Source organism: Bombina bombina, chromosome 10 (assembly GCF_027579735.1).
Source record: "Bombina bombina isolate aBomBom1 chromosome 10, aBomBom1.pri, whole genome shotgun sequence".
NCBI classification, from domain to species: Eukaryota; Metazoa; Chordata; class Amphibia; order Anura; family Bombinatoridae; genus Bombina; species Bombina bombina.
Genome location: NC_069508.1, coordinates 37,063,004 through 37,078,597, shown reverse-complemented (window position 1 = coordinate 37,078,597; position 15,594 = coordinate 37,063,004). Strand labels below are relative to the sequence as shown.

The 15,594-nt window shown below is 35.8% G+C and overlaps 1 protein-coding gene across 1 annotated transcript in view; it reads right to left on the bottom strand.

Annotated features, from left to right (window-relative positions):
• The window catches only part of CCDC18 (coiled-coil domain containing 18), a 92,903-nt gene that overhangs the window by 42,560 nt on the left and 34,749 nt on the right, over nucleotides 1-15,594 (bottom strand). Inside the window, 4 exon segments of the mRNA XM_053693120.1 lie at nucleotides 5,704-5,838; nucleotides 6,516-6,647; nucleotides 9,960-10,070; nucleotides 13,025-13,245. Of these exon segments, the coding sequence (XP_053549095.1) occupies nucleotides 5,704-5,838; nucleotides 6,516-6,647; nucleotides 9,960-10,070; nucleotides 13,025-13,245 (599 nt within the window).

The following is a 15,594-nucleotide window of genomic DNA, read 5'->3' as shown; positions in this document are numbered from 1 at the left end:
AATTGCGCCCAAAACTACGCATACGACCCTCTCTCCATATTTATGTAAGCAATCTGCGCCTATAATTGCGCAAATCTGAAAGAAAATTCTTCACACTCCTCTTGCATTTGCCTAGGCGCGCTCCCGAGCGCACCAATATACATTAGTAATAGGCGTAATTTCAAAACCCGACCTACAAATACGCCCAGTTTCTTATTTATAATTGCTTTGCGCCAATAGGGTACTTTCTTCTTTTAACTGCTTTATCCAAGGCTAAGCGCCAAGAAAAGACTGATAGTGCCAGAAATTTGCGCTTCCACAGGCGCATACTCGTTGCAAGAGTTTTCATGCCCATTGTGGTCTTTATAAGCCTTGGCTGACAATGATATATCTCAATATATAAATATATTTATATATATATATATATATATATATATATACACATACACATACATATACACACACACACATTATAGCTCAATATATATAATGTTTTATTTAATTTGATCTGTGGGATCTTAAATTGTCAACAAGGAAAAAAATATGGCAAAAACAGCAACAACATTAATAAATACGTCAAAAATAGAAAATATAACATTAACACATTAAATTAGGTACCATACCCAACTGCACAAAATGTAGAAGATATGACATATAAATATGCGCAAAATAGATACCTGAAAAACACTTTTTGAATGATCAAGTCATGGTGGTGTAAATATTTATAGGGATGTACTATGATAAATAGGGAGTAAATGCTTTTTACGACAGGCGAAATTTTTCATTATTACGCCCCAGCTCTCCTTTTACAAAACGTGCAGTTATGTCTATTTTTTTTATAAATTCAGGCGCACATGTGCACTTCTCCGGAGGCGAGCTGGGGCACAGTTACAGGCGAAGCACATAGACAGTTCGCCTAGCCTTTAATAAATCATCCCCTAAGTCTTCTTGCAACCTAGAGAAGCAAAATATCCCTAATTTAAAAGAGGAGAATATTATTTTTAACATGATGGGTCACACCTCTCGATGTCGGGGTGTAGACTGGCTGATGTCAAATAGCAGTTTCTTAAACCACCCTACACAGCGTTAGAATGGAAAAAAAATATATACAACCATGAGACGCGTATTATGAATTTCTTTATGTCATATGGTTAACCAGAATTAAACAGCACATGATTAAAGGGACACACTCATTTTCTATCATTCAAGGATAAAGTTTTTTGCCTGAAATAATCTGAAGTAAAAGGTGTTTAAACCAAACCCAGTACAGCCTGAAAAGGTGTGTATTTCCTACTAATGCTTATTGGCTGATAGATACTTCCTACTACATGTTTAAACACTGCTCTTTCATTTCAATGATAGAAACAATTTGCAAACAGCACAAGTGGGCAAAGAAACTGTACTACTTTTTTCAGTCAAAAATAAAACAACACATACTTGAGACGAGTCTATTCTCTAAATGTTTAGTCTTTTTTTATTAACCTTAAAGGGACATTAAACACTAAATACATGCTAGATAGAATGATGCATTCAAAGAAAAGATTAGTCCATGACTAACATGTAGATGTATTTTTTAAAGTTTCATTAGTTGTTTAAAAAGTGACAAAATAAGTGTAAAGTTTTAGTGTCTATAAAACACTGGGAGCTGCCATGTTGTAACTTAGGTTACCTTCTCTGCTGTGGCCAATTAGGGTCAGTTATAAATAGGTCACTAGAGTTTGTAGCCAATGGTTGTGCTGGATTTAACAGTGTTCTGCACTTCCATTTCTAACAGGAACTGAAAAGCTCACAATTTCAGAATGGAATTACAGGCAAAGAAGACAAAATAAATAATAAAAGTATACTGTAGAATTGTTCTTATATACACAGTTTATCATTTTATATTGCTATCTCAAAGTGTTTAAGGTCCCTTTAAGAATATATTGCAAACTTTTTTTTGCAACTGAAGTTGTACATTTACTAATTTAATTAAAGAGGCATGAAACCCAATTTTAAACAACTTTCTAATTTACTTCTATTAGATAAAGTGCCTCATACTCTCGGTATCCTTTGTTGAAGGAGGAGCAATGCACTGCTGGGAGCTAGCTGAGCACATCAGATGAGTCACTGCATGCTCTATCTGAATAATCTATGTTACTGTCCCTTTAATGGATTTATTAGAAAATATTATCTACTCCTATAACCCAGACTACAATATTAAATCAGTATAATGACATCTGATATTTTTGTATTACTAGGACTTAACCCATTTGTAAGTGAGATTGTAAATTATTATTTTTTTAATAATTCTATTATTTGTCTAACAATATACTTCCCAAGAAGATTAATACATAGCCTCAGATATAACATATAACCAGCAACTGATCATTAAAGGGACATGAAACCCATCATTTTTCTTTCATGGTTCAGATAGAGAATAAAATTTTAAACAACTTTCCAATTTACTTTGGTTATTTAATTTGCTTCCTTCTCTTGTTATCCTTTGCAAAAAGGTTGATCTAGGAAAGCTCAGGAGCTGCTGATTGGTGACTGCATATGAATACTGACTGTGATTGGCTCACCCATATGTTCAGTTAGAAACCAGTAGTGCATTGCTGCTCCTTCAACAAATTATACCAAGATAATTAAACAAATTAGATAATAAAAGTAAATTAGAAAGTTGTTTAAAATGTTATTCTCTATCTGAATCATGAAAGAAAATATTTGGGTTTCATGTCCCTTTAATAGAGGTTATTAATATTCATTTCAGTGGTAATAAATGTATAGACCTCAAAAAGGATAACGATTAAAAGGGGCATGAAACAGAATTTTCCTTTCATGGTTCAGATACAGCAAACAATTTCTTATTTACTTCTTTAATCAAATTTTCTTCTCACTCTTGGGGGGTAGATTTACTATGCTGCGGATGCAGCAGTTTTCACGCGAGCCTTCAGGTTCGCCGGAAACAAAAGTTAAAGGGACACTGAACCCAAATTTTTTCTTTCATGATTCAGATAGAGCATGAATATTTAAGCAACTTTCTAATTTACTCCTATTATCACATTTTCTTTATTCTCTTGGTATCTTTATTTGAAATGCAAGAATGTAAGTTTAGATGCCGGCCCATATGATTACAAATAATAACCCAGAAGGGGATATATAAAAAGTGCACCGAGTAAAAACAATTAAATGTCAATTGTCTGACTTTAAAATAGGTCAAAAAAACGGATCTACCGTACCCGGCTTCTGGATATAGCCGTAACAGTCAGTGTCTGTGCAAGAAAAATGTTGATGATGTTATTCTTGGATAAAATATATATATAGGCAGCTCCTCTTGGTCCCGGAGAGTGAGGGAAGGCTGTTAGGAAACAAAAGATGGAAAGAGGGCGCCACAATAGCGTAATATCGTTTGGTCACATAAATTTGTGTGTTGACAGGTAATATGTTTACCAGAGCGTATGGCACTGTGCTGTGACCAGGGCGTTAACAATATAGACACATTGTGTAACTCAAAAAGGAAGTTGTCACTGGGGTATCTATCCAATAGGAAAACATTTAGGGAAATCAGCTGAAAAAGCGGGCTCAAGCTCCCAGCTGTTACATATTAGAACTGGCAATCATTATTGTAACGAACCACAAATGAAGAAAAAAACATATAAACATACAAGATTATGCAAAATAAAACATAGCTTGGCATAATTCAATCCATTACATTAAAATATCACAATGCGTCCGATATACATCAAGTAGAAATGTTCATTTGATATTTGATTTCTACTTGATGTATATCGGACGCATTGTGATATTTTAATGTAATGGATTGAATTATGCCAAGCTATGTTTTATTTTGCATAATCTTTTTTGTTTATATGTTTTTTCTTCATTTGTGGTTCATTACAATAATCATTGCCAGTTCTAATATGTAACAGCTGGGAGCTTGAACCGGCTTTTTCAGCTGATTTCCCTAAATGTTTTCCTATTGGATACTATTGTAAATGATTGCATTCGCTTTTTATCTGATGAAACGACCCGGTTGGGGTTGAGAAACGCGTCATATTAAATAAAGCCATTTTATCTGAGAAGTTGTCCATATCGTGGTATTCTAATACAACAACACACAGAGATGATCTGTTCAATTTAAATTAAGGACATCACGGCCACAGCAGGAGGTGTTCACCGAGTAACAACCAGGAGGAGATCCCAAGGAACACATTTCCTACAGTGTACTAGCTACTGTATTAAGTGCTAGCAAGCTTATACGCACTGGTCACAGCACAGTGCCATACGCTCTGGTAAGCATATTACCTATCAACACACGAATTTATGTGACCAAACGATATTACGCTATTGTGGCGCCCTCTTTCCATTTTTTGTCTTTGCTGATTGGTTGATAAATTCATCCACCAATAAAAAAGTGCTGTCCAGAGTTCTGAACAAAAAAAAGAGAACGAAGAAAAATTGATAGTAGGAGTAAATTAGAAAGTTGCTTAAAATTGCTGCTCTATCTAAACCACAAAAGAAAAATTTGGGTTCAGTGTCCCTTTAAGAAGCAGCAGCCATAAGACCGCTGCTTCTTAACTCATTCGCCACCTCTGAGGTGGCGGACAGCAATCAAACCCCCTGCTAGCGGCCGATTGTCCGCGAATGTGCAGGGGGCCACAGTGAATTATGTTCGTCCGACATTACAGAAATCTACCCCTTGGTATCTATTGTTGAAAAACAGGGATGTACCGTAAGCTCGGGAGAATGCTCGTGTCTGGAGCACTATAAGTCAAGAGTGTTGCAACAATGTTATCCATTTGCAAGAACACTAGAGGGCAGCGCTATATCCTGTCATGTAGCGCTCCAGATGCTACCTAGGTATCCCGGCAACACAGAATATCACGGGAACAAAGCAAATTTGATAATAGAAGAAATTGTATGCTCTGTCTGAATCACAACATAATTTGTATGGGTTTCATATCTTTTTAAAGGGACAATCAAGTCACAATTAAAGGGACACTCAGGTTTTATTACATTTTCATGATTCAGATACAGCATGTAATTTTAAACAACTTTCTAATTGAATTCCATTAACAAAAAATGTGCACAGTCTTTTATATTTACACTTTTTAAGTCACCAGCTCCTACTGAGCATGTGCAAGAATTCACAGACTATACGTATATGCATTGGTGATTGGCTGGTTGCTATCACATGGTACAAGGGGAGTGGAAATATACATAACTTTGAAATGTGTTAGAAAAAAATCTACTACTCATTTGAAATTCAGAGTAAATGCTATTGTATTGTCTTGTTATCTTGCATTTGTTGATTATGCAAATCTACTGTGTTTACTGGTCCTTTAAGATTCGAACAGGACATGCAAATTTTATTATCAGGTATTTTTTATTATTCTCAGGTATTTGTAGAGCGCCAACAGGTTCCGCAGCGCTAACCTGTCAAATTTAAACAACTTTCCAATTTACTTTTATCATCAAAATTACTTTGTTCTCTTGGTATTCTTTGTTGAAAGCTAAGGTAGGCTCCCTAAGTGTTTGCCTTTTCTACTTCAAATGGAAGTTTATTCCATGAATCAACCACCCTTTCTGTGCTTCTCTAAATGACGCCTGAATTTACTATGCTTTAACTTGAGTTCATGTCTCTAACAGGTCCTACTAACCTAATGTAGTGTTCCTAACCTACGTACAGGTATCTGTTGGCGCTCTACAAATAACCGATAATAATAATAATTCTAACGTTCTTACCATTTTAGTTCCTGATAGCATCTGATCCAGGGATTCAAGCTGTTGCTGCTTTAATAAGTTGTCATGTTGCAGAGATTTTATAGTATTGTCTTGTTCAGATATTTGCATATTCTTCATATCCATTTGACACTGAAACTGCAGCACAAGATTAAAGCATAGAAACATATTAGCTATTTCCAGAACAAGTATGGCATTTACAAAGGTCATGTGACATCAGTACCAGTATACTGAGAGTGCACGAGAGGAGATTACAACATACCGCTGTATCAGCAGCGAGCCATGCGCAAGTATTTTGTGAAGAAGTGTTAAAAGGGACCCTAGTAATGACAAAACATTCTTAGAACAAACTAACATCCTTTTACTGCAATTGTTTTTTAATAGCCAATCTCTAGCCACGTTTTGCCTTATATAAAGGTCTGGGCTTTAGTCTGCAGACAACAAGGCTAACTACACTCATAATGTTAGTATAAAGTGCATTGTTCTGCAATCCGCAGTTAAAGGCAATTAGGGACATATACTGTATGTAGTAGGGTTAGCCTTGAAAAGTCAGCAGGGTATATTTCAAGTTCTGAGAAATAGAAAAGCCACACATTTCAGAGCTAAATTACAAGAAAAGGGGGGCAAAATAAATAATGGAAATATATTGCAAAATTGTTTTATTATGGATAACAAAAATTATTTTATATAAAAAAAATCACAAGTTGTTTACTGTCCCTTTAACATTCAAAATAAGCAAATATTGCAAACACGAATATATTACAAACGTGCATCTAATACAATCAGATCCCCTGCAGAGCCGCTATTAATCTTACATATTCAATCTGCTTCCTGAGCTCCCCGTGTTGGTCCTGGTGAATGAGTTTGGATTTCTCAAATGCCAGCAGAACCTCCTCGTGCTCTTTGCTGATGTTTTGCTCTAAGTGTATTATTTGTTCTTTACAATCCTGAAAGACACGAGCAACAGATTTGTGCTACTTTAGAAGGAAAAAGGTACAATAAAAAAACAATGTGTAATTTAAAAAAATAATAAAACATATAAAATATTTAAAGGGACATGAAACCCAATTTTTTTTCTTTCATGGTTCACATAGAGCATACATTTTAAACAACTTTCCAATTTATTTCTATTATCTAATCTGCTTTGTTCTCTTGCTATCCTTTGTTGAAAATAATACGTAGGTAGGCTCAGGAGCAGCAAAGCACTACTGGGAGCTAGCTGCTGATTGGTGGCTGCACCTATATGCCTCGTCATTGGCTAACTTGATGTGTTCAACTAGTTCCCAGTAGAGTACTGCTGCTCCTTCAATAAAGGATAACAAGAGAACAAAGCAAATTAGATAATAGACGTAAATTGGAAAGTTGTTTAAAATTAGACGGTCTATAGGAATCATGAAAGAACAATTTTGGGTTTCATATCTCTAATGAAATATTTATTGAATAAATGAACACAGATAATAAACACAATACAAGCGAATGTAACTTCAGGCTAAACAAAAAGCTACAATACACACAACCAGTTTCAGGGTCATAGCTCTTCTTCATGCGTCTTTTATTATATGTGTTTAATAAGCTTAAAAAGGGACACTAAAGTCAAAAGTAAACTTCCATGATTCAGATAGAGCATTTCATTCTATGCAACTTTCCAATTGACTTCTATTATCAAATTTGTACTCTGTCGTTTTTATATAGACAATTTCTGAAGCACCAGCTGCTACTGAGCATGTGCAAGAAGAGTTCTGTGTGTAAACGTATACGATTATGTAATTGGCTGAAGGCTGTCACATGATCCAGTGGGGAGGGAAATAGAAACTATCTGATATTTTTGATATTTTGACTCTCAGTGCAAGTGCTATTGCGTCGTATTTTTATTGTGCATTTGTGGATAATGAAATTCTATTGTACTTAACGCTCCTTTAATAACAAATGTCACAGTGCTTTATTTAGCATCTATTTGTGTATCTCCTATGCAGCAGTGTTTCTCAACCGCGGTCCTCAAATATCCCCAACAGGTCAGGTTTTATTTATAGCTGAACCAGTGCACAGGTGAAATAATCAGCTGATGGGTGAGAGCAGGTTAGTAACCATGGTTACAGATCAGCTGATTACTTCGCCTGTGCACTGGTTCAGCTAAAACAAAAACCTAACCTGTTGGGGGTACTTGAGGGACGCGGTTGATAAAACACTGCAGTATGCAGAATAGAAGGGTACTAAAAGTAAAAGTAACCAAAATGAAAAATTGGCTTAATATTATACATTTTAAAACATTAAAGGGATAGAAAGGGCAACATTGAAATGTGCATGAATACGTATCAGTTTTAAATAGATGTCTTTTGCGTTACTAACAAGCATTCATGTAATAATAAAATGCTTGAATTACGGTAGCCATTTAATTATTGCAATACAATGTCCCTTTAATCAATTCAAAATTTGTTTGTCTGAAAGATACAAAAATATGTTTTGTGTTTCAATGGTTTTCCTTTATTTAACCCTTTAACAGCTGAGCCATTTCCACCACTGTGCGGTGCTGTATTGCAGTTTTTGGATTCAGTTTACATTTAATGCCCACTGTGGGGGATTTTTCAGTGAGAAACTTACACATTTATATTTTTCCAGGGGTCGCAGCAGATTCAAACAATACCATTATTTTATGAATATATATCACAACGTAAAAAAAAACGAAAAAATAAATGTAAAGAAATGCATTTTCCAGCTAAACTCTATAGTAAAATGAAAGAATTATCCACATTTAAAAATACAGTCTAGTCAGGGCATGTGATTTTAAACAACATCATCAAATTTGCTTTGTTCTCTTGGTATTCTTTGTTGAAAGCTAAACCTAGGTAGGCTCATATGCTAATTTATAAGCCTTTGAAGGCCGCCTCTTATGTTATGTGTGTCATATAGATAACATTGTACTTAGTCCCGTGGCGTCAGCACTGATTGGCTAACATGCAAGTCTGATAAAAGAACTGAAATAAGGGGGCAGTCTGCAGAGGCTTAGAGGTAATTACAGAGGTAAAAACTATATTAATATAACAGTGTCAGTTATGCAAAACTGGGGAATGGGCAATAAAGGGATTATCTATCTTTCTAAACAATAACACTTCTGGGAGTACACTGTCCCATTAAATAAAGGCCTTTTCTGTATAGTTATGTAACTTAGTTCTGCACGTACCTGTATGGGCTTCTATGAGCCTCTGTTCAAATACATGGACATTTATTCCTGCTATTAAACCTCATATAGGAGCTTTATATTAAAGAGGGGATTTGGGGCCTTTTTGATGGTCAGGTTATAATGGTATATATGTGTAAGGTGCATTAAACCAAGTGAATTCCCATTTTTAAAAATTGTGCTTAAACTTTAACCCAATACAAATACCGTTTGAAAGAGACAGTGATTATCTTTTAAAACGTGGGCCTTGGGGGTTTCTAGAGCTTAAAGTAAAGGTCAATTTGGATGAATTGGTGCCCGGTTTTTAATAATCCTATTAAAAACAAGGGCACTTTAATTCATCAAAATTGACATTTCACTCCTTTTCTTCAAAAACGTTCCTTTTAATCCTGACAGCCGCTGCAGCGCTTCCTCTGCCCGTCGCAAGCCGTCTTCGCGAGTCTAAAATGACGAATCCGGATTCCTCCAATAACGGCGTTGCATCAGGCCATGATCCCCCGAGGGGAAAGTTGTGATTGGAGGAAGCTGGATTCGTAATTACTGACGTAAGAAGAGGCTTCTGACGGCCGGGGGAATCGTTGGAGCGGCTTTCAGGATTAAAAGGTAAGTTTTTTAAGAAAAGAACTGAAATGTCAATTTTGATGAATTAAAGTGCCCTTGTTTTTAATAGGTTTATTAAAAACCGGGTACTAATTCATCCAAATTGAGGTAGTGGGGTTTGAATACCAACCCCCCCATCCTGCTCCCAAATGCCCTGTGGTCCTGCCTGGCAGTTCTGGGGTTCGGTGACATCCCCGGCATTCCTAAATTCCCTAAGCAATGCCGGAGCACTAGACCACCAGGGATGCGGGGTAAGTGAACAAGGGCCCCTGATGAGCTCTGAAAGCTAAAATACTTTGTGCAGCGGAATACCATATGCCATTCACATGTAAAGGGTTAATAATTACAACAATTAATTTGAAGTAAAATATGGTAAAATAGGTTAATCCTTTGGTTTACCATCTGCCCTTTAACACAGACTCATAATGTACCCAGACTGACACCCTTGCTAGTTTACAACACAAGTCACATGACTGAGGTTTACCGTGAGCTCCTGCTCCAGATCTGAAGTTCTCGCAGCGCAAGCGGAATGTTCGTTCGTTATTTCTTGCAGCTGCTTTTGCAGAGTTGTGATCTTCAAAGATTTTCTTGTAATCTGACAAAAGAATAGGTCATTTATTGAGAGTGTAATAAAGCAGTGGTGTAAAAATATTAAGGTGTTTCATATGCATGATGGGAGTTTTTATTTGAATGCAATAAATCAAAATTGAACTTTCATGGTTCTGATAGAACATTCAATTTTAAAAGACTCCTCAGGTCACTTCTATAATAAAATTTACTTTGTTTACATGGTATCCTTTGTTGAAAAGCATACCTAGGTAGGCTCAGGAGCAGCAATGCATTACTGGGAAATACAACAACAACAAAAAAAGTTTTAAGAGGTAAAAAAAAATGACAAATGAAAAAATAAATAAATAATGAATGTACATTGCAGTATTTTACTATACTATTAATGGGTTAATTTAATTTTACCTTTAAACTTACTGCTAAAGGGACAGTCAACTCCAGAATTGTTATTGTTTAAAAAGATAGATAATCCCTTTATTACCCATTCTCCAGTTTTGCATAACTAACACGGTTATATTAATACACTTTTTACCTCAGTGATTACCTTGTATCTAAGCCTCTGCAGACTGCCCCCTTATTTAAGTTCTTTTAACAGACTTAAATTTTAGCCAATCAGTGCTGACTCATAAGTAACTCTACAGGAGCCTGAGGCGCTCAGCGCAGCGAACGCTTCAGACAAATAAAGGAACTTTCAGAATGAAGTATTTTTAACTTCATGACTGAAAGTCCCCTTTATTTACTCCACTGGTAAATCCTAGCGTTTCACAAACACTAGGATTTACCATCACTTTAAGGTGATTTCAGAAAGAGCAGCAATTTTAAGCAACTTTCTAATTTACTTCTATTATCAATTTTTCTTCGTTCTCTTGCTATCTTTATTTGAAAAAGAAGGCATCTAAGCTAAGGAGCCAGCAAATTTTTGGTTCAGATACATGGACAGCACTTGTTTATGGGTGCTGTCCAATCAGCAAGGATAACCCAGGTTGTTCACCAAAAATGGGCCGGCATCTAAACTTACATTCTTGCTTTTCAAATAAACATACCAAGAGAATGAAGAACATTTGCTAATAGGAGTAAATTAGAAAGTTGCTTAAAATTGTATGCTCTATCTGAATCACAAAAGAAAAAATTGGGTTCAGTGTCCCTTTAAATCTTGCTTCTTTGAGGACCGTAACTAAGAAACACTAGATTAGCGAACCATATTGAGTGGTGGAGACCCTGCCTTGGCCTACACCCATTAAGCGCTGTAACACCTAAACTAGTTACAAGTTCAGTAAAGTATTTGGATCCTGGTTTATCAAAATGATGACGAACGGTTTTACATTATATGTGATTCTCTCGCGAGCTTGTAAAGGCCTTGTTGTATAGGTGAGATTATGGAAGAGATTTACTTGCTTCTTCTAGTTTTATTGAGCATATCTTTAGTGGTAATGCGTAGTTGCATGAGGGACCCAATACATGCAAGGCAGAAAAATAGCTTCCAAATGCTTTACTTAAAGGGACAGTCTACTTGAAAATGTTTATTGTTTAAAAAGATAATCCCTTTATTACCCATTCCCCAGTTTTGCATAACCAACACAGTTATATTAATACACTTTTTACCTATGTGATTACCTTGTATCTAAGCCTCTGCAGACTGCCCTCTTATCTCAGATGCTATTTACAAACTTGCATTTTAGCCAATCAGTGCTGACTCATAAAATAGCTCCATGGGAGTGAGCAGAATATTATCTATATGGCACACCTGAACTAGCACTGTCTAACTGCAGAAAAACTGTAAAATTCACTGAGATGAGAGGTCGGTCTTCAAGGGCTTAGAAAACAGCCTATGAGCCTACCTATAAAGTTTAATTTTTAATTTCACTGTCCCTTTAAATATTTAAAACTGTAAAATATTCCCGTTATGGTAAATCTAACTGGATAGAACAATAGGTGTCTCTAGAGCCTGGCTAGGGGGCGCTACAGAAACATTATTGGGATTTTTCACCTATACCTTGGCCCAGTTTGCAGAGTTCATAAAGAGTCTATTACCCTTATGAAGTATCTTGTCTCACGTTGTGTCTCACTATTACGAATATAGTTTGCAATTTTCATATATTATCACATTTGCTTAGTTCTTTTGGTATCCTTTGTTGAAGAGTAAGCCTAGGTAGACTCAAGTGCAGCAATGCACTACTAAGAGATAGCTGAACACATCGGGTGACCAGTGACAAGACATAAATGTGCAGCCCCCAATCATCAGCTAGCTCTCAATAATGCACTCCTGGGCCTACCAAGATATTAACAAATTTGCTTTGTTCTCTTGGTATCCTCTACGGAAGAAGAGTAAGCCTGGGTAGGGCTGATATGAGCTTAGGAGTGTGCAAGTGTTGTTAGCAGTCTATGGCAACAGTGTTGCAAAATGATGGCTTAAATCCTGAGCACGCACCTCAGCTCAACTACTCTTTAAAAAAAGGACGCCAAGAGAACAAAGCAAAACTGTTAATAGAAGTAAATTGTAAAAGTTGTTTAAAATTTTGTGTTTTATCCAACCAATTCTACTTTACTGTACCTTTAAAGGGACACTAAACCCACATTTTTTCTTTCATAAATCAGATAGAGTAGCAATTTTAAGCAACTTTCTAATTTACTCTTATCAATTTTTCTTCATTCTCTTGCTATCTTTATTTAAAAAGCAGGAATGTAAAGCTGAGGAGCTGGACTATTTTTGGTTCAGAACCTGGGTTATACTTATTATTGGCCACCAATAAGCAAGCGCTATCCAGGGTGATGAACCTAAAATGGGCTGGCTCCTAAGTTTTCCATTACTGTGTTTTAAATAAAGATAGCAAGAGAATGAAGAAAAACTGATAATAGTAGTAAATTAGAAAGTTGTCCAATCAATTCTACTTGAATTATGCCTTTGCTGTACCTTTAAATTAACCCATTCAGCATGCATTATCATCTATTGGGTATTTGTAATCATGAGATCTGAACACTCACGTCTTGCTGTAGACCGGCGGTTTTTGAAGCTTTTTCCAGCAGTTCGTTTTGTATAGCCTGAAACTGGCTGGTTCTCTGGGCCATAGAGATCTTGGCGTTGGCGACTTCGGTTTGCGCTTTATTCAGCTTCCCCTCTAGATCTTTTAAACGATGAGTCAGATTTTCTCTCTCAGTTTGTAACTGTTTGCAAACAGCTTCCAGTTGTAAGGATTTCTCCTCCTCTAACAAAAACAAGCCAATACAATGCAGTAGATTTAAAACATGAAATTTATAAAATGTTTATTCATTATTTTTTATTGGATTTTATTATGATTTACATTATTTTATATAAATATGGAGATGTGCCCCATCCACTAATGCAGCTGTGGGTGTTGACTCTATCAGTAAGAAAGTGACTTGAACGGACATAAACCGCCCCCCAAAAAAGAAATTCATGATGCAGATAAAGTGAAAAAAAAAAAAAAAATATATTATATATATTTTTAGTTTTTTTATTGTATATTCTATCTGACTCACCAAAGAAAAGTTGGGTTTAAGGTGTACAGCATTTCCTGATGCTGTCAATATAGATTTTAACAGCCTTTACTTTATAATATATTAAACAAAGTTACCATGCTCAGTTGATGCTATTTCTTATTCAGGACAGAACTCTTAAAGGGAGATAAAGGCTCTGACACACTGCAAGCGGAGCGGTGTGCAGCGTGTAGATGCGGCTGTGCACTCAGCTGCGTCAGGTTGCGTAGCTGAGCGCTCAGAGATGAAATATCTGAACTTCAGAAGCGATGCGAAACAGCTGCTTTGCCTCGCACAGCATCGCTTGCAGTGTGTCACAGCCTTTAGAGTCAAAATTAAACTTTCATTATTCAGACAGAGGATGCAATTAATAAAATCTCATTTACATTAGAGCTGCAACAACTAATCAATAATCGATTATGAAAATAGTTGTCAGCGAATCTCATTATCGATTAGTTGGTCTGCACACACCAGCGGCTTCACTCTAATGAGCTCCTGCAAATGGTATTGTGTTTATGGTTATGTCCTTAGCCTGAAAGACATCTACAGACGTTTACTTTTCACTTTTTCAGGACAGTATAAATTTACTACTACTCCTGGCTTATGTGCAACCCAGAAATAAAATAGCAGTTATCATTTGGGTTGTTTATATTAAATCAGGTGATTTGGGACTATGCTTTGCATGATATAGTGCTGAGCTTGTTATTTACACCTAGCCCTAGATTGATGGGAGTTGTTATTTGAATTGATGTGCGCTATTATCTGTTTGCACAATTATTAGCTGATTGCTATTGCTGATTATATGTACTGTATAGATAAATGTGTAAGGCTTTGTCCTGTTATTGATATAGTCATTAGTGCTTTTGCCATTTTTAGTTTTTTTACTGTTCTAATTAATTACCTCTATAAGTATAAATCTTTTATTTTAAGAGCGGACTAGATATTTTTTCCCTAACCTTATAGCTGGTTATTTACCATTGCATATAAATATTCAAGATATTTTTATGTTAGAATGAAGTCCAGGCTTACTTTGTTAAGCAGCCCCTTGCATTGGTGAAGAGCTAACAAAGATAAATATCACACCTTGGTGAAATTGTCAAAAACCCTACTTATGCATCTCAGGCACCTCAACACCATCTGAGCGCCTCTTCTCTGTTGCAGGCAAAATGACTTGCAATAAGAGAGCCAGCCTCAGCCAGGAGCATGGGGTCATGTTGACATTTTTGCATTTCAATGCAATGTTTCTGAAAGAGTGAATAGAATGTTATAAATAGTGATAGTCTAACTCTTTTGAAACAGTTCATTTTATTATAAAAATTTGTTCTGCTGCCGGTTAAAAAAATTGGACAAACAGTTGTGTTATTGGAAAGTTTTAGTCTGAAATTTATATTCGTACCACTCAGTAAGTGGATTTTATTTTAAATATAGGAAAAAATTATTAATTTTTTTTTATCCTATTAGTTCAAAAAATAAAATCGGCCGATTAATCGATTATGAAAATAATTGTTAGTTGCAGCCCTAATTTACATCCATTATTAATTTGTCTTAGTTCTCTTTGCATTCTTTGTTGAATAGCATACCTAGGTAGGTCAGTAGCGTGCAAAGGTCTTGAGAACTATATGGCAGCTGTGTTTGCTATGAACACTGCTGCTGTCATATAGTGCTCATCACACGTGCAAGTTCCTAAAAGTACCTAGGTATGCTCTTCAAAACGGAATACCAAAAGAACAAATTTGATAATAGAAATAAATATGAAAGGTTTTTTTTGCGCTCTGTATCTGAATGATGAAAGTTTCAATTTTCACATTCATGCCCCTTTAACTAAACGTTGAAAAAACAAACAAAAGCACACACATTCAAACAAGAACAAAAATTTTAAAAGGGACGGTCTACTCCAAAATTTGTATTGTTTAAAAAGATAGATAACACCTTTACTACCCATTCCCCAGCTTTGCACAACAAACATTGTTATATTAATATACTTTATAACCTTTTAAAACTCTAATTCTCTGCTTGTTTTTAAGCATCTGCAGGCTGCATTTATCTCTTTGCATTTT